Source organism: Rhincodon typus, chromosome 7, assembly GCF_021869965.1.
Source record: "Rhincodon typus isolate 14 chromosome 7, sRhiTyp1.1, whole genome shotgun sequence".
Taxonomy (NCBI): domain Eukaryota; kingdom Metazoa; phylum Chordata; class Chondrichthyes; order Orectolobiformes; family Rhincodontidae; genus Rhincodon; species Rhincodon typus.
In genome coordinates, this window is record NC_063338.1 from 84,968,846 (window position 1) to 84,989,155 (window position 20,310).

Sequence of the window (20,310 nt, forward strand, 5' to 3'; positions counted from 1 at the left end):
GGCACAGAGGAAGGGGAATTAGCCCATTGAGTCTGTGGCGGCAGTCTACTCAATCCTGCAGAGGCAATGGCCAAGTGGTATTATTGTTAGACTATTAATCCATAAAATCAGCTAATGTTCTGAGGACCTGGAGTCAAATCCTGACATTGGTGGAGCACAAATTCAATAAAAATCTGGAATTAAGAGTCTAAGAGAATCCCCTACAGTGTGGAAACAGGCCCTTCAGCCCAACAAGTCCACACTGACCCTCAGACACCCCAGCCAGACCCATCCCCTTAATCTACACATCCCTGAACACTACAGGCAATTTAGCATGGCCAATCCACCTAGGCTGCACATCTTGGGACTGTGGGAGGAAACTGGAGCACCCGGAGGAAACCCACACAGACACGGGGAGAACGTGCAAACTCCACACAGACAGTCGCCCGAGGGTGGAATTGAACCTGTGTTCCTGGCGCTGTGAGGCAGCAGTGCTAACCACCGAGCTGATGACCATGAAACCATTGGTGGAAAAATCTATCTGGTTCACTAATGTCCTTTTGGGAAGGAAGAGGCTATTTTTACCTCAACTGGACTAAATGTGAACTCCACCTCCACAGCAATGTGGTTGACTCTTAACTGCCTCTCAGCACTTAGGGATGGGCAATAAATGCTGGTCTAGCCAGCAACACTTCATCCTGTAAATGAATAATTTTTAAAACATCCCAATTCCCTGTTCTATCTCTCTATCCTATAACTTTATTCCCCTCAACTAACCATCCTATACCCTTTTAAAATTATTTACTTCTCTGCTGCCACCATACTCAGAGGCAGTGAGTTCCAGGTCCTTGGCCTGCTGTGTTCATCCAGCCCTGCACCTTGTTGTCTCTCTCTCCAGGTCATTACCACTTGTTGTGGGAAAAGTTTTCCCTTACACTGCTTCCCTTCATTTCTAGCGCAAAAGGTTACGTTCCAACGCTGTTGTACCATGAGCTAATGGAAATTTTTTTTAACCTCCCTGATTTCACCAAATCTCCAATCAAACTTTTCTGCCCCAACGAGAACAACACCCAGCTTCTCCAACCTAACCTTGTAGCCAAAATCTCTCAACTCTTGGATTGATAAATTTCATCTTTACCATCTCAAGGAACTTCACAGCCTTCTGAAAGTGTGATAACCATAATACTCCCATGGAGTCCCAGTTGAAGCTTTAATATTTAATATTGCAATTCCTTTGTTGTTCAAATACAGACAATGTGTCCTATACCATTTGTTACATGTCAAGTGGTTTTCCTTTCACATCAGTATAGCTTGAATAACGAGTATGGTGAATTTGATTTATGGAAGTAAGTTATGTCACCTGGAGGAATTGTCTGCCCTATTAGCTTTATCGTAATTGTGATATTACATTTTAAATTAAAAATATTATTTTAAATCTCATTGAAAAGCTTTCTCACAGTAAAAGAGAGACAATGGAATTGGCCAACCATTGCGATTGAAAATTCTCTTGATATTCTAACAATGAATAACAGATCATTTAAATTTCTCTGACCTCTGGATGACTTCAGCCTGAAGCTATAACTTGGACCTGTTCTCTGCATATGTCTATCTCATGTGGTCCCATTGTCAAACTGGCACTTACAGCAAAATAATGCTGCTGAAATTGTGAAAAATAGGACATAATACAGAATTTATTCTTTTCGGATAGTTCTAAACTAATTAGTTTTAGTTCAACATACATAATTACAATTAGTTAACATGCACAATTGAAAATAAGCTTTGGCAGTCAGGGAGCACAACAAAAAAAAACAGGTCAATATTTCCTAATTGAGAATTCTGCCACACTTGTTTAGTATAATTGGAAATCTAACAAATCCTACTTGTAGGATTATAGGATCTGTTGATGCATTATCTCACATCCTGGGGTGGCTTCAATTCAATTTACCTCATTCTTGAAGCCTCTGTGTGCCACCCTCACCAGATTCACTTTTATCCCAATTCTCAAGAGATCCAGTATAAGTCAAAAAAGGAGATTCCAGATGCCCATGTTTATCCTTCCTATCTCAAACACAGGAGAGTTTACTAGACTATGCTTTTGGTGCGTGCTGGTCTGATTATTCATGCATGAATACGGATAGGAGCTTGTTGCTCCTTGTCCTCCATGGGGATCTGCTGCTTACTGTCAGCTAATCTCCTCCTGCATCCATCTTTGTCTTCTTAGGTAGGCAGCCACAACAGCCAACCGCAGGGCCTGTCACTCTCAGTAGAAAGGACTCAAATTGGGCACCGATGGAGCAAAATATTTTCTCAGACTTCAGAGTCCTGCAGATGAGGGCTGAGCACACTTCACCAGGCTGAGACATGCTGGAAGCTCTATATCACCCTTTCAATTCGAGACCCATATCAAGAACTTTAAACTTAACACTATCTTCAGCACAGACCAACACATGACAGGTGAGGACTCGAAATTGTGTGGCACACATAATGCATTAGCTGAATAGTGATGCCCCTTCAGCCAGAAGTGGCCTTTTGTACCATCATTGTAGGTAACTTCAATATTATTGAGATGCCCAAGTGCAACTTGCAATCACCAATGGCAGTGTAGCAAATCACTTTTGATCAGTATCTAACTGGTAAAGCGCCCTCACTCTGCAAGTATAGCAAATAGGCAATGCAATGATTGCAAACTCAATGTACCTTCACTTCACAAATGGCTGCTTCATGTTTGTATCATCACAATGCCGTGATATCCATTGAATGTGGATACTGTGTTTTCAACCCTCAAATGGACACTTGCTTCACCCATCCTGAGTGTTGTTCCAGCCATTTTTGAGTAGCCTTTCACATCTACAGTAGGGTCAGGACTGGCCAGGAATGCAGCTCATGCTGGATGCAATCAGGACCAAACCCAGCTGGCTGCCAGGTAACACTCTTCCCTCAACCACCAGTGCCACGCCCCCCACCCCCCACCCCCCAAACCACCCTCCTTAACCAAATCCACATGTCCCCTTTTACCTTGCTCTACTGCTGACAGCCCATTTCCATCAAGTCCCCGGTATTGTGATCCACCATCTTGGACTTTAAAAAGTTGCCTTCCCTGCCCCTGACTATCGAGATTACACCTTGCTAATGCCCATCCTCATCCCCAGAGGCAACAGTGGTGATCACGGTTGATAAAACACAATGCCTCCCCGTCCACCAGCCTGTAGCCTACAATTTCAGTTGTTTCAGCGGCGGGAGTCCAGGAGGAAGCATGAGGGCACCCTGGGAAGGTAAGTTAATCCTTTAAAAACTTACCTCGTGAATAGGTGGAGCGCACGCTGAGCAGGACCGGACACGAGACTGCTGAGTAAGTGAGGTAATATATTTGGGCGGTTGCTTTACCCGAAACACTACTTAGGTAGTATCTCCCACCCATTCTCCTCCTCTAACCAAAAAAAAAAGGTTCTGAGCGCCGATTTGGTAAGGTTACTAGTTTTTTTCTTCAATAGTCTGTTTGGGAATTCAGAACAGTGGGAATGGATGTTAAGGCAGTTCCATGCTCCTCCTGTAGAATGTGGGAGGTAAGGGCCACCACTAGTGTCCTCACTGACTTCATCTGCGGGAAGTGCACCCAACTCCAGCTTCTCGGAAACCGCGTTAGGGAACTGGAGCTGGAGCTGGATGAACTTCGGATCATTCGGGAGGCTGAGGGGGTAATTGAGAGGAGTTACAGGGAGGTAGTCACACCTCAGGTACAAGAAAAAGGTAGATGGGTTACAATCAGGGGACAGAAAGGGAACAGGCAGACAGTGCAGGGATCCCCTGTGGCCATTCCCCTCAAAAACAAGTATACCGTTTTGGATACTGTTGGGGGGGACGACTTACCAGGGGTAAGCCATGGGGTACAAATCTCTGACACAGAGTCTGTCCCTGTTGCTCAGAAGGGAAGAGGGGAGAGGAGGAGATCATTAGTCATTGGGGACTCCATAGTTAGGGGGACAGATAGGAGATTCTGTGGGAACGAGAGAGACTCGCGGTTGGTGTGTTGCCTCCCAGGTGCCAGGGTCCGTGATGTCTCGGATCGTGTTTTCGAGATCCTTAAGGGGGAGGGGGAGCAGCCCCAAGTCGTGGTCCACATAGGCACCAATGACATGGGTAGGAAAAGGGATGGGGACGTAAGGCAGAAATTCAAGGAGTTGGGTGGAAGCTTAGAGCTAGAACAAACAGAGTTGTTATCTCTGGTTTGTTACCCGTGCCACGTGCTAGCGAGGCGAGGAATAGGGAGAGACAGCAGTTGAACACGTGGCTACAGGGATGGTGCAGGAGGAAGGGATTCAGATACCTGGATAATTGGGGCTCATTCTGGGGTAGGTGGGACCTCTACAAACGGGATGGTCTACACCTGAACCAGAGGTGTACCAATAACCTGGGGGGGAAATTTGCTAATGCTCTTCAGGAGGGTTTAAACTAATTCAGCAGGGGGATGGGAACCTGAATTGTAGTTCCAGTGTACAGGAGGTTGAGAGTAGTGAGGTCATAAATAAGGTTTCAAGGTCGCAGGAGTGTACCAGCAGGCAGGAAGGTGGTTTGAAGTGTGTCTACTTCAATGCCAGGAGCATCCGGAATAAGGTGGGTGAACTTGCAGCATGGGTTGGTACCTGGGACTTCAATGTTGTGGCCATTTCGGAGACATGGATAGAGCAGGGACAGGAATGGTTGTTGCAGGTTCCGGGGTTTAGATGTTTCAGTAAGATCAGGGAAGGTGGTAAAAGAGGGGGAGGTGTGGCATTGTTAGTCAAGGACAGTATTACGGTGGCAGAAAGGACGTTTGATGAGGACTCGACTACTGAGGTAGTATGGGCTGAGGTTAGAAACAGGAATGGAGAGGTCACCCTGTTGGGAGTTTTCTATAGGCCTCTGAAAAGTTCCAGAGATGTAGAGGAAAGGATTGCAAAGATGATCCTGGATAGGAGCGAAAGTAACAGGGTAGTTGTTATGGGGGACTTTAGCTTTTCAAATATTGACTGGAAACGCTATAGTTCGAGTACTTTAGATGGGTCAGTTTTTGTCCAATGTGTGAAGGAGGGTTTCCTGACACAGTATGTAGATAGGCCAACAAGAGGCGAGGCCACATTGGATTTGGTACTGGGTAATGAACCAGGCCAGGCGTTAGATTTGGAAGTAGGTGAGCACTTTGGCGATAGTGACCACAATTCGGTTATGTTTACTTTAGCGATGGAAAGGGATAGGTATATACCGCAGGGTAAGAGTTATAGCTGGGGGAAAGGCAATTATGAGGCGATTAGGCAAGATTTAGAATGCATAGGATGGAGAAGGAAACTGCAGGGGCTGGGCACAATTGAAATGTGGAGCTTGTTCAAGGAACAGCTACTGCGTGTCCTTGAGAAGTATGTACCTGTCAGGCAGGGAGGAAGTGGTGGAGCGAGGGAACCGTGGTTTACTAAAGAAGTTGAATCTCTTGTCAAGAGGAAGAAGGAGGCTTATGTAGGGATGAGGCGTGAAGGCTCAGTTAGGGCGCTTGAGGGTTACAAGTTAGCCAGGAAGGACCTAAAGAGAGAGCTAAGAAGAGCCAGGAGGGGACACGAGAAGTCTTTAGCTGGTAGGATCAAGGAAAACCCTAAAGCTTTTTATAGGTATGTCAGGAATAAAAGAATGACTGGAGTAAGATTAGGGCCAGTTAAAGACGGTAGTGGGAAGTTGTGCATGGAGCCCGAAGAGATAGGAGAGGCGCTAAATGAATATTTTTCGTCAGTATTCACACAGGAACAAGACAATGTTGTCGAGGAGAATACTGAGATACAGGCTATTAGACTAGACGGGATTGAGGTTCATAAGGAGGAGGTGTTAACAATTCTGGAAAGTGTGAAAATAGATAAGTCCCCTGGGCCGGATGGGATTTATCCTAGGATTCTCTGGGAAGCTAGAGAGGAGATTGCAGAGCCTTTGGCTTTGATCTTTATGTCATCATTGTCTGTCGGAATAGTGCCAGAAGATTGGAGCATAGCAAATGTTGTCCCCTTGTTCAAGAAGGGGAGTAGAGACAACCCTGGTAATTATAGACCAGTGAGCCTTACTTCGGTTGTGGGTAAAGTGTTGGAAAGGATTATAAGAGATCGGATTTATAATCATCTGGAAAAGAATAATTTGATTAGGAATAGTCAACACGGTTTTGTGAAGGGTAGGTCGTGCCTCACAAACCTTATTGAGTTCTTTGAGAAGGTGATCAAACAGGTGGATGAGGGTAAAGCGGTTGATGTGGTGTATATGAATTTCAGTAAAGCGTTTGATAAGGTTCCCCATGGTAGACTATTGCAGAAAATACGGAGGCATGGGATTGACGGTGATTTAGCGGTCTGGATCAGAAATTGGCTAGCTGTAAGAAGACAAAGGATGATGGTTGATGGGAAATGTTCATCCTGGAGTTCAGTTACTAGTGGTGTACCTCAAGGATCTGTTTTGGGGCCACTGCTATTTGTCATTTTTATAAATGCCCTGGATGAGGGCGTAGAAGGATGGGTTAGTAAATTTGCGGATGACACCAAAGTTGGTGGAGTTGTGGATAGTGCGGAAGGATGTTGCAGGTTACAGAGGGACATAGATAAGCTGCAGAGCTGGGCTGAGAGGTGGCGAATGGAGTTTAGTGCGGAAAAGTGTGAGGTGATTCACTTTGGAAGGAGTAACAGGAATACAGAGTACTGGGCTAATGGTAAGATTCTTGGTAGTGTGGATGAGCAGAAAGATCTCGGTGTCCATGTGCATAGATCCCTGAAAGTTGCCACCCAGATTGATAGCGTTGTTAAGAAGGCGTACGGTGTGTTAGGTTTTATTGGTAGAGGGATTGAGTTTCAGAGCCATGAGGTCATGTTGCAACTATACAACATTCTGGTGCGGCCGCACTTGGAGTATTGTGTACAGTTCTGGTCACCGCATTATAGGAAGGATGTGGAAGCATTGGAAAGGGTGCAGAGGAGATTTACCAGGATGTTGCCTGGTATGGAGAGAAGGTCTTATGAGGAAAGGCTGAGGGTCTTGAGGCTGTTTTCGTTAGAGAGAAGAAGGTTAAGAGGTGACTTGATAGAGATATACAAGATGATCAGAGGATTAGATAGGGTGGACAGTGGGAGCCTTTTTCCTCGGATGGTGATGGCTAGCACGAGGGGACATAGCTTTAAATTGAGGGGTGATAGATGTAGGACAGATGTCAGAGGTAGGTTCTTTACTCAGAGAGTAGTAAGGGCGTGGAATGCCCTGCCTGCAAAAGTATTAGACTCGCCAACTTTAAGGGCATTTAAATGGTCATTGGATAAACATATGGATGATAATGGAATAGTTTAGGTTAGATGGGCTTCAGATTGGTTTCACAGGTCAGCGCAACATCAAGGGCCGAAGGGCCTGTACTGCGCTGTAATGTTCTATGTTCTATGTTCTACGCCTTCAATGTTGTTCCACTCCCCCACCATACAGAGCTGACCATTGAACACTGACAAGCAAAACAAGCTGTGTGTTTGTGTGTGTGTGTGTGTGTGTGTGTGTGTGTGTGGAAGGGCACCTCAAAGCAGCAACAGTAATGTAAGCCTTTGCTTCTGGCTTAAGCAGCCATGTGCTAAGAGGCACAGCATGGCATGGCAAGGCAAAGCATTTATGGTACATTCATGTAAGTGGGTGAGTGCTAAGAAAGCAAGCAGGTTGCCTTCAGGAGCAGTCTCGTCCATTCCATGAATTGAGTGTCTGTCTCTGCATGCAAAGTGTCCCTGTAAACGAATGGAGGAATTGAATATAACCAGACCATCCTGATCTCATTGAATGGCAGAGCAGACATGATGGACCAAAGTGCATACTTCTGCTCTTACATCTTACAGTTTTAGGATCTTACTGTCTGTTTTTATATTTATGGCAAGCTTTCTTTTACAATCTAATGTGAACTTGTTTTTAAAACTTTTAGTCTTTTTTTTATGCTCTTTCCAATTTTTTTGACCTGCTCTAGGTCTTTGTTAAACTTTTTGTTTAGGCTTGATTCTAAATTTACTCTTTCTAGTTAATGACAATGATCAGTTTATCACTTGAAATTTTTCTTCCATATTAAAATGTAATGTCTGGTGCAAATGTTACTTGTCATTTATCAGGCCAAGCCTAGATGTTGCCCACATCTTCACACGGACTATTTCAGATCTGAGTAGTAGTAAATGGTGCTGAACATTGTGCAATCATCAGCAAACATTCCCATTTCTGAATTTATGATGGAGGATGATCTATTAATAAAGCAACAGTAGATGGTTGGACCTCGGACACTACCCTGTGGAGATCCTGCAAAGATGTCCTGTGGCTGAGAAAATTTACCACCAAGGTCCTCAAGTATCTTTCTTTGTGTTGGGTATCACTCCAACTAGCAAACAGTTTTGATCCCAATTTCAAGTTTTACTTGAACTCCTCAATATCATAATTCTCCTCCAGATTTCAATTCTCTGCTCATAGTCATACAGCATGGAAACAGACCCTTCAGTCTAACCAGTCCATGCTGAAAATAATCCCAAATTAAATGTTAGGACCAAAGTTATAATAAGACTAAGACCCAAGTGGCCATGGCAGAACCCCAAATAAGTGTGAGTGAACAAGTTATTCCTTAGAAAGTGTCGTTTGCTAGCACTGTCACTGACCCCTTCCATTACTTGATGATGATCAAGAGGTATTTGTCCTGCTTTTTGTGTGACATAAGCAGTTTTTCACATTGTCAGTGCACACCAATTGTGTAGCTGTTTTGGAACAAATTTGCTAAGGGTATGGCAAATTCAGGAGCACGTATCTTGAAGTCTATTGCAAGAATATTTTCAGCACCTGTAGCCTTTGCAATGTCCTGTGCCCCTATTGTTATTATCTGACCTTTTAAAGAAATGCTGTACTAATCATTATTTTTATCATTTTTTTTTTGCTACCAAAGCTCAGTTTTGGAGGAATTCCTGTTCCAGGCAAATCAGTGAATTTTCGGAGGAAGAATTTTCATGGCTGCATTGAAAATCTCTATTACAACGGAGTGAATATCATTGACCTGGCAAAGAGACATAAACCTCAGATACATATTATGGTAAGAATGGCAATATGTTCATTCTGTGAATAAAACTGTGGAAAATTGGGATTAAACATTGAACCTTCAAGAGATTTATGCACTCTGTCCTTTAATAAAACAGGATAGAAAGACTTGAAGCACCAAGCAGGCATGCATTTGATAAAGTGAAGAGTATAAATGTGGTTCCAGCTGTTAGCCATCTCACTTGGGTATTAGAAGGTTGTGGCTTAAAATCCCACTCTCTGACCTTGGGCATTAGGGTGATATTAACCCTTATTCTATCGGAGTATACCAGGAAAGATGGCTTTTTTTGGTTGAAATATTGAATTGTGAATGTGAAAGATCACATTTTGAAGAAGGGTAGGGAAGGTCTTCTTTAGTGCCCTGGCTAATATTTATCTCTCAAGCAATATTATTAGAATGGATCATCTGGCCATTACCTCATTGCTGGCTGTGGGAGCTTGTTTTGTATAAAATGGTTGCTGTATTGGTGACATTACAACAGTGACTACACTTCTACAAGATGTAAGGATGGTAGGAAGGGGACTAGATTTAATACCTTAAAGGTTTGGGCAGCTGAAGATGTGACTGATAATGGTGGATCAAGTGAACTGGAGGATTCACAACGGTTTATTTGTATTGGAACAAAGCAGTGTTCGTGAAGGGTTGTAGGATTGAAGGCAGTTACAAAGGGAGGGGTGAGGGAGCTAACTGTAGGATTGAGTATTTTAAAATTGAGACATTGATGGACCAGGAGCCAACATAAGTGAGCATGGTGTTAATGGGTGCACAGGATTTGATTAAAGTCTTTAAATGACAGCAGAATTTTGGATATGCTCCAGTTTAAATGTAACGGAATATGGGAGGCTGGCCAGGAAGGCAAGGGAATGTTCGAGTCCAGAGATGGCACATACATGGACGATGGTTTCAACAGCAAATAAGCTGAGGCAGCAGAGGAGGCGGGCTAAGTTTTCAAGGCAGTTTTGTGATGGAACATATGCCTTTTAAAAAACCACCTGATTTTCCTTCATTTAAAATAATTTGTAAAAGGATCATCAGTCATAATGGGGAATATACATCCATCAAACTCAGCGGTTGTCAGTCATAAATTTAATTTGATTGCTCAAAAGAGCCAGTTAGCACTTAAACAGACAGGTCTTTCCCGTAAGAGTCACATTATTAATATTTATGATATTAGGCAAGAAGTTGTTTTTAATCGTGCCCAGTCAAGTGGCACAATTCTTTAACTGTGAGCAAACAGTGAAACGTTATTTTTGTGCGTTCTACCAAACACATAGTTTTGTAACAGGTCTCTTGAGCAAAGTGAAGTGGAGAAGGAGAATTGGTTCCGGAAATGAAGGCGTTCAGTTCCATGGATGCGTTGGACATTATGGGGTGGGGTTCTTGAGACCCAGCAGGAGTTCAATGAGCCAAATGGCTTTGGTCTGTGCAGCAGCCATTCTACAATTCTATGATAATTCAAGTTAGTCAGACACAAGCTTCCCTTAACATGTTGACTGTCTTTAATTAATCTGTGCCATTCTAAATGAAAATGATACTATCCTTAGAAATTTTCCGAATAAAATCAATTGACCATCACCTAGGTTGAGATGTTTGGTTCATAACCAATTGTCCTACTAATTTAGTGCTTATAATGAGGTCAACCAGCTGGATCTCATAGAATGTGAATTGGGGCTGCTAATCTGAACCAATCAGGGAGCCCTGGCTGGCATGAAAAGTTTGAGCGTTAGAAATACTGACATTCTGGTACCTGATTCTGTATGAGGATTCTGTATAGTCAAGGGCTGTTTATGTATAAATGTCGTGTGAGTTGGTGATGAGATACTGACTTCTGTGGTGTTACTTTAGTGCCAACAAGAGTAAAGCAGGATCCTGAAGAAACTCACTCACAACAATTAGCTTTGAATTGGGGTTAGCATTTCTTTCATCATGGCTTTGTTTGAGAAGCTTGACTCATTCAATGCTGCTGTCGAGCACAAGGCCCAGTATGTGGAAAGAATATGTTATTTTTTCTGGGCAAACGACACTATGGCAGATGAAAAACGATGAGTAATTCTCCTGACAGCTTGTGGAGCTGCAGCTTTTTCTCTCTTTAGAGACTTAACTCACCCTGAGGCACTAGCTACTAAAACCTTTCCAAAATTGGTGGACATATTAAGGAATATTACAATCACAACCTCCTCTAATTTTGTGTCACTATCACATTTACTCGGCAATTCGAGAACCAGGGGAATCCATATCAGGATTGTTGACTCGATTAAGATGACTGGCAGAATTTGGTTTAACCCTTAATGAGATGGTTAGAGACCATCTGGTATGCAGGATTAATGATGTAACTATGCAAAATGCCCACCAGCCAAAGCCCAACTGGACTTCAAACAAGCGCTGCAACTGGTTTTATTATTGGAAAATGTGGCAGGTGGAACATATGAATTGCAATGTATTCCAGTGGAAGTGAACACCTTTGCCAGTTTGACTGACCTTAAGGAATGCCATTTGAGTATAGACAATTGCATAGCCTCACTCAGGACATATCCTGATGAGAGAGACTCCAGGTCAGCCAACAGCTTATGCATCCAGGACTTTGGCTAATACAGGATGTAAAAACATCCGAAAAGAAAAGGAGGATTGGCAGTCATATTTGGAGTTAGGAAGTGCCACCAATACCTTTACGGACAAAAATTTGTGACAATCTCATATCACAAACCTTTTCTTGATATGCTTAAAGAGGACCAGGCAGTGCTGCCCAATTGCTTCGGGCCATATTTAGCAGTGGGTTCTAATACTAAGTGTTAAAAATTATAAGTTAGAGCACTGTCCAAGATGCTGAGTTGTGAATGCTGGTGCACTGAGCTGCCTCCAATTAGCAGATGCACCGCCAGTGCTACCCGCAATTAAAGAGTCTGTAATGATGTTACATTTTCTGGACACGATTCCGGTTAAGGTTGACAATATCAGACTTTGGACACAGAAGGATCCAATCCTTTCCAAATTGAAACAACTGGTATTAATGGGGGAAACCAAACAGCCATCACAACTAGAGATGTAACCTTTTTGGACCCAAACAGACCAGATCACAGTAGGGGATGGTATATTATTAAAGAGAGCAAGAGTGATTGCCCTGAGCAAAGGTTACCATCAAATACCGGCTGAACTCCATCCAATCGTCTCCAAAATGAAGATATTGGCGAGAAGTTATGTCTGGTGGCCAGGCTTAGGTGCAGATTTAGCCACATTGCTTGGGCACCAAATATTGGGATGACAGTAGAAAAACTGTGCGTATCTTTTACAACACATGGAGCCTTAGAAGTATTGGCCAGGGATAATGGGTCATCGTTTACCATCAGGGAATTTGGATATTTCTTAAAGTCAAATGATATTCGACATACAAGGACAGCTGCATGCCACCCATCATCCAATGGCCTTGCAGAAACTATGGGGATAAAACCGCGAGAGTTGCTGATGGGTAGAAGACTGTACATTAGGTTAAGTCTGATCTTCCCAGACCCAGGGGGTGGGGAGGGAGAAACTGAATCAAGAACTTCAGTGCCAGACACAAGACTCAGCCAAGTGAGAGAGACAGTATGATACAGGGGACAGACCTTGGTGAAAGAATCATGGAAGTAGCCCCACATGATTAAGAGGCATGGTCAATGCGAGGTCAGGACCAGAGACGCATAAAGTTTGGAAAGGTGCGACAGTCCTGAACAAGCAAGTGGACTATAGGAAAGCCACATATTTGCAACATTGTGGAAGCAAAACGTACACTGTCCCTCATAATCTTCGGAAATGCTGCTGTGGATTCACCCTCTTTGTCAAGTGTTGTTGAATCCTGTGAGCCAGAGATAGACATGATGGAAGTAGCCACCCTGCCACCTTAACTGCTAAGAAAAGGGAATGAAATTCTACCGAGGGGCTCCTGGCACAAGAGGCTGGCTCCCACGCGTTACACACCTCCCGTAATCAGACACCAAGTTGGAGGAACTGAACACGATGCTAAAATACCCCAGGAAGATCGCCAAGAAAAATGACCAGCTGTTTTCTGCAAACTCAGAGGAGGAGGGTTGTAGTGGGTGTAATGAGGTTAACAAGCTGGACCTCATAGAATTTGAGCTCCCTGATTAGGACTGTTAATCTGGTCCAATCAGGGAGCCCTGGCTGACAGATTAAAACAGGACTGTCAGAGACACAGACATTCTAGTACCTGACTCTGTTTGAGGCAATGATATAGTCAAGGATTGTTCAAGTGTAAATAAAGGATGACTTGGTGACAAGATACTGGCCTCTGTGGAGTTATTTCAATTACCTGACCCTTTTTGACAGATTGGCACAAAACTCACAGCCTTTTTGTCCTCTCGTGGCATTGCCTTGCTTTTCTCAACAGCCTGAGATATATTTCCTCTGGGTCTGGCAGTTTATCCATTTTTCAAAAGTGACAACAATGCTCAGTGGAGGAGGCCTTTAGTGGAACATGAGTGATCTTAGAAGACTTCCAGTTATTTTGTTTCCAATTATCAGAAAAGTTGATTTGATTACCTAAACTGTGCCCAGTCTCTTCAAGTACTCTGTGTCACTGCTACGGCTCTTTTCAGGCAACACTTTAACTTATTGCTTCTCAGTTAGCATTTTACTATATGCAGACCTTCTTTATTTGTATTCTGTTTTTATTTCCTCTCTCTTTATGGCTTTATGCACTGAAACATCGCTTTTTGTTTGTTTTTTTTTAATCACCTCAATCAAATCTCCCCTCTAAGGCAAACAACTCCAGCATAGTACTCCTTCTAAGTTTTCTATGAGGTCCATCCACAGCATGGTTTCCAGAAACCAGCCTGCAATGTGTCAGCATGCCAATTTGCAGAAACTTCAAAGTGGCTGGACGAGCATGCGGCTCAGAGGGAATGCTGCTCCCCACCTGCCCTACCATTCAACTCTCTCATCATGGCTGAAACACTCCAGCCCAGGCAACATCCTCGTGAATCTCCTCTGCACCTTCTATACAGCAATCAGTGCAGGTGTCAGTGAAGGTCTTAGTGATGCTTAATGCTCAAAATAGTGCATTGCATTTTATCTCCTAATCCCATTACCCTCCTGACAGCTCTCCCAGTTAGGACCACTGTCAGATATTCACAGGATCCACTTAAAGAATTGTTCTGTCCTCCTCATTCCTTCTCATAAAGCACAGTGTTGCCAACATTGTGGGTTCAATTCCTACACTGGCTGAGGTCTTTCCTTCTCAACCTCTCTCCTCACCTGAGGCATGGTGATCCTCAGGTTAAACTACCAGCAGTTGTCTCTTACTCTCTCTAATGAGAGAGCAACCCGAAAGTTTCGTATGACTATGGTGGCTTTACTTTTATTCCCTTTCCCCTAACTGTGCCTGGTAAATATAAGCATTGGGAAAATTCAGAAAATTTTGAATTATAATCTTGACTCTTCTAAGTTCCTACTTTTCCAGTACTTAACAAAGTTTAATGTTAATCTACCCACCTTTCTTTAAAATAAGAATAATTTCCACGTGCCCTGGACCAGCACAAAAAGAGAAACTGCCCAAAACAGTAAATACAGGGAAAATAATAATTTTCAAAATGCAACTTGCATAAAAGCTTCACCAAGAAAAATGCTACAGGACTCAGAAGAAGGGTTTCTTCTCTCAGAGAGTTGTGAGTCTTTGGAACTCCTTGCCACAGAGAGCAGTGGGGGCAGAGTCTGTATGTATATTTAAGGCTGAGATCAATTTTTGATCAGGAGGGAAATCAAAATTTTGGGGGAAAATGCAAGAAAATGGATATGAGGAATGCCTGATCAGCCATGAGGATATTGAATGGCAGAGCAGAATCAAGGGGCTGAATGGCCTACTTGTATTCCTATTTCTTATAGTTTTATGGTCACATGGACTACAGGGAGAAAGGCAATTGAGAATGGGACTAGTTGGATTGTGACGGCAGGTGATTATCTTGGAAGACAATGGACTGCACCCAGAGTTTGAGTCATGTTTGGGATTGAACACTGCCTGTTATGGTTGTAGTAACAGTTTTATGAGTTTTGGTATTGATGGTAGAATGATGGCCTGATGTCGTTCACATTCAGTGGACTCTTTTTAAACATAGAATATAGAACATAGAACACAGAGCATAGAACAGTACAGCACAGTACAGGCCCTTCGGCCCACGATGTTGTGCCAAACTTTTACCCTAAACCTAGGGTCTATCTAACCTCCACCCCGACCTTATACTATCATCCATATGCTGATCTAATAGCCACTTAAATGTCCCTAATGAGGCCGACTCCACTACTCTCTCCGACAATGCATTCTACACCCCTACCAATCTCTGAGTAAAGAACCTACCTCTGACGTCTTCCCTATATCTACCTCCTCTCACTTTAAAACTATGCCCCCTATAATAGCTACCTCCACCCGAGGAAAAAGTCTCTGGCTGTCCACTCTTTCTATACCTCTGATCATTTTGTACACCTCTGTCAAGTCACCTCTCATCCTTCGTCGTTCTAAAGAGAAAAGCCCTAGCTCTCTCAACCTTTCCTCATAAGACCTTCCCTCCATTCCAGGCAACATCCTGGTAAATATAGAACATTTTTCTCCACCATCTGGCCAATATCAGCACGAGGAATGAATTGATTACTTTGTTGCCGCTGACTCTTTCTGTGATTCTACAAATAATTTGTATTATTTGTATTAATATTAATAAAACCTGTTAAAAAATTGATGCTTGGAGATCTCTGTCATGGAACAAGTGTATTACACAAGCCACATTTTCATGTTGAATGAAAGATAGGGGTTTATAAAATCATGAGAGGCACAGACAAAGTGGATAGCAAAGATTTTCTCCCTAGGGTAGGGCAGTTCAAAACGAGAGGGCATATTTTTAAGGTGAAAGGAGAAAAATTTAAAAGGGACACAGAAGGTGTTTCGTGTGTATAATGAACTGCCAGAGGAAGTGGCAGATGTAGGTACAATTACAACATTTAAAAGACATTTGGACAGGTACATGAAAAGGAAGGTAATAGAGGGTTGTGGGCCAAATGCCGGCAAATGGGACTGGTTTAGTTTGGGAAACCTGGTCAGCATGGACGGGTTGAATGGAAGGGTCTGTTTTCATGCTCTATGACTCTTTGACTCTATGCTGATTGTCTAATAGCTCTTACTGAAGCAAAGAAGTAGAGGGTCAGCTGCACCACCTAATCTCTATCCCCTCACAGGTCATTAGTATTTAGGAAGCTGTGATTTTCTGTCGATGGTGTTGCTTTTCTCTGAGATTAGGAAGGGCATAATGATAGTGTAGGAGATAGCAAGAACTGCAGATGCTGGAGTCAGAGTCAACACAGTGTGGAGCTGGAGGAACACAGCAGGTCAAGCAGCATCAATCCACAAACCTGACCGCCCCGGCCGACCCATTCTCTTTGCCTACTCCTGCCCCATTGAACTCATCTCCGTTTACCTGGATTCTGTCTTTCCCCCCGCCCCAGTCCAGGAGCTCCCCACCTACTTTTGGGACACCACCCATGCCCTCCACCTCCTCCAAGTCTTCCAATTCCCTGGCCCCCAACACCTCATCTTCACTATGAACATCCAATCCCTGTACACTTGAATCCCCCATGCAGATGGCCTAAAAGCCCTCCTCTTCTTCCTGGCCCACAGGCCCAACCAGTCCCCCTCCACTAACACCCTTATCCGCTTAACAGAGCTTGCCCTTACCCTGAACAACTTCTCCTTTAACTCATGCCACTTCCTACAAACTAAGGGGGTGAGTATGAGCACCCGTATGGGTCCACGCTATGCCTGCCTCTTCCACGAAGGATACATGGAGCATTCCCTTTTCTGCTGTTACACTGGCTCCATCCCTCACCTCTTCCTCCGCTACATCGATGACTGTATCAGCGCTGCCATGTGCTCCCATGAGGAGCTTGAACAGTTCATCAACCTTACTAACACCATTCACCCTAACCTCAAATTCACCTGGACCATCTCCAATACCTCCCTCCCCTTCCTGGACCTCTCCGTCTCCATCTCTGGTAACCACCTTAACATCAACATCTATTTCAAACCCATCATTTCCCATAGCTACCTCGACTACACCTCCTCTCACCCACCTTCCTGCAAAAATGCAATCCCCTCCTCCCAATTCCTCCATCTCCACCGCATCTGCTCCCAAGCTGGAGCGTTCCACTCCCGGACATCCTAGATATCCTCCTATTTCAAGGACAACAACATCCCCCCATCCCGTGATCAAAAATGCCCTCAACTGTATCTCTTGCATTTCCCGCACTTCTGCCCTCAAACCCCTTCCCCTCAAAAAAAATACAGAGTTCCCCTAGTCCACTCCTCTGATGCTGCCTGATCTGCTGTGTTCCTCCAACTCTACACTGTGTTGATATTGACAGTGTAGATTCGAGGAAGCTTTATTCTGCACCTAACTTCTCTTGCCTTGGCTCAGTAGGAGCTAAATGGAAACATATTTCAACTGCTAACCCTGATGTTGCTCACCTGCCTGAGTATAAAAAATTGCCAAACCAAAATAAAACTGTCCTGTGCACTTGAGAAACCAAATTATTCTACGATTTCATCTTCTAATTTTCTCCAATTGCCGATTTCCACAGAAATCCTGCACCACTATTAATCTTAGAAATTTAAATAGAGCATTAAGTTGGTGTTTTCTTAAACAGAATAAGCATTCTGACTTTGCTATTAGTTCCACAGAACAACATCACAGAAGTAATAAGAAGTTAGATTTACAATTCTCAGAGCAATTAATCACTGGACCACTGTGACAGGCAGCTCCATAAATATGTGCGAGCTGACAATGTTATAGTCTTCTTCAACATGGCACTCCAATACAAACTGTTCTTTTAAATTCTGCATCAGGTATCAACAATACTGAAAAAAAAAAGAAGAAATTCTTGGTTCCGAAAGAAATTTTTAATAATGTGAAAAAAAACAAATCAGGTTAAAGGGATTTTCAAATTACCTTTTAAAACCTAATAATGTATTTTTAATTCATCTATCAGTTTCATAGATTTTACACTGACATATTATCCCAGAATTTCTGATCGGCACCATAACCTTGACCTGAAGTGGTGTTACTTTCTTCCATTCTTGGGATGTGGACATTGTTGGAAAGGCCAGTATCTGTTGTCCATCCTTAGTTGCAAATAAAGAACATGGTGAAATGATGTGTTTTTGAATCACTGCAGTCCCTCTATCCACAGTGGTGTTATAGGAGATTTCTAACCCAGACATTTGATTTGATTTATTGTTGTCACATGTACCTAAGTACAGTGAAAAGCTTTGTTTTATGTGCAGTACAGGCAAATCATGACATACAGAACATGCAGATCATGGGCTTTTAAACAAAGCGAGGTCAACAAGGTGACAGCTGCACAGGAGGTGCACAAAAGCAACATCATCATTAGATTTGAAATTAGAGAGGTACATTCAGAAGACTAATGCCAGCGGGGAAGAAACTGTCCTTGCACCTGTTGGTGGGTCTGTTCAAGCTTCTATATCTTCTGCCTGACAGAAGAGGTTGGAAGAGAGTATTACTAGGGTGGGAGCGGTCTTTGATGATGTTGGCTGCTTTTCCGCACAACAAGAAGTGGAAATGGAGTCAAAAACAGAAGTTGCAGGAAAAGCTCAGCACGTCTGGCAGCATCAGTGAAGAAAAAAATCAATTAATGTTTCGGGTCCAGTGACCCTTCCTCAGAACCGTTTTGTTCCTGATTTACAGCATCCGCAGTTGTTTTGGCTTTTATTTAGTGTAAATGGAGTCCATGGATGCGAGATTGGCTTTCGCAATGGTCTGGGCTGTGTTCACAACTTTCTGTAGTTTCTTACTGTCCTGGCCAGAGCAGTTACCATGCCAAGCCATGATTTACCGAGATAGAATGCTTTCGATGGTGCATCTGTGAAAGCTTGTGAGAGTTGTTGCAGACATGCTGAATTTTCGAAGCCTCCTGAGGAAGAAGAGGCACTGTTGTGCCTTCTTGACCATCATATCTATGCAGGAGGACCAAGACAGGTTGTTAGTTATCCTCACTCCTCAGAATGTGACGCTATTGACCCTCTCCACCTCAGCTCCATTGATGTAGATAGGGACGTGTCCTCCTCCTTTCTTCCTGAAGTCAATGATCAGTTCTTTAGTTTTGCTGACATTGAAGGAGAGATTGTTATCTTTGCACAACACTAAGCATTCTATCTCCATCCTGTATTCTGACTCGTCCTACAATGGTGGTGTCATCAGCGAGCTTGTGGATGGCATTCAAATGAAATTTGGCCTCACAGTTTTGAATGTATAGAGAGAACAGAAGGTGGCTGAGTACACATCCTTATGGGGCACCAGTGTTAAGGATTACTGTGGAGGAGGTGCAGTTGTTTATCTTCACTGATTGCAGTCTGTGGGTCAGGAAGCTAAGGATCGAGTTGCAGAAGGTCGAGCTGAGACCGAGGTCTCAGAGTATGGAGATTAGTTTGGTTGGGATTATAGTGTTGAAGATAGAGCTGTAGTCGATAATTAGAAGCTTGGCATAGGTATTCTTATTATGAAGGAAGGCAATGGCCTCGTGGTATTATCACTGGACTGTTAATTGAGAGACCCAGGTAATGTTGTGAGAGACCTGGGTTTGAATCCCACCATAGCAGCTGGTGGAAATTTAATTTAGAAATATCTGGAATTAAGAGTCTAATGTTGACCATGAATTGCTGGTTGTCAGAAAAATCCATCTGGTTCACTAATGCCCTTTGGGGAAGGAAACTGCCATCCTTATCTGGTCTGGCCTACATGTGACTCCAGACCCACAGCAACTCATAACTGCTCTCTGGGTCAATTGACAAGGGAAATTAATGGTGGCCTAGCCAATGATGCCCTCATCCTGTGAATGAATAAAGAAAAGAAAGTGCTCTGGGGATGAGTGTAGGCCGAGGGAAGTGGATTTGTTGCACTGGTAGGCAAATTGAAAGGGATCAAAGCAGCGTGGGAGGCGAGAATTGATGTGAGCCATGACTAACCTCATGAAGAGAAACTTGGAGGTGCTGGCATTTTCATGCGGGTTCTTCCTTTGGCTAAATGGTTGAAGCTGGTTGATTTGGGAGATATTGGCCTGGATTTTCATGGATTTGTGGAGCCTCTATGGCTTATCCAAATGGTGGTGGTGGCTAGGACCTGGAAGCCACACTCCCATATCCAATCAATTCTACTTTCACTGGTTTACTGCTTGATGACTCCTAAAACCTGTCA

General features: G+C 43.4%; 1 protein-coding gene across 1 annotated transcript in view; it reads left to right on the forward strand.

Annotated features, from left to right (window-relative positions):
• LOC109917057 (contactin-associated protein-like 5) overlaps nt 1-20,310 on the forward strand; it is a 651,846-nt gene that overhangs the window by 196,192 nt on the left and 435,344 nt on the right. The window contains exon 7 of the mRNA XM_048599256.1: nt 8,918-9,061. Within this exon, the coding sequence (XP_048455213.1) occupies nt 8,918-9,061 (144 nt within the window). The remainder of the gene's footprint in view (nt 1-8,917; nt 9,062-20,310) is intronic.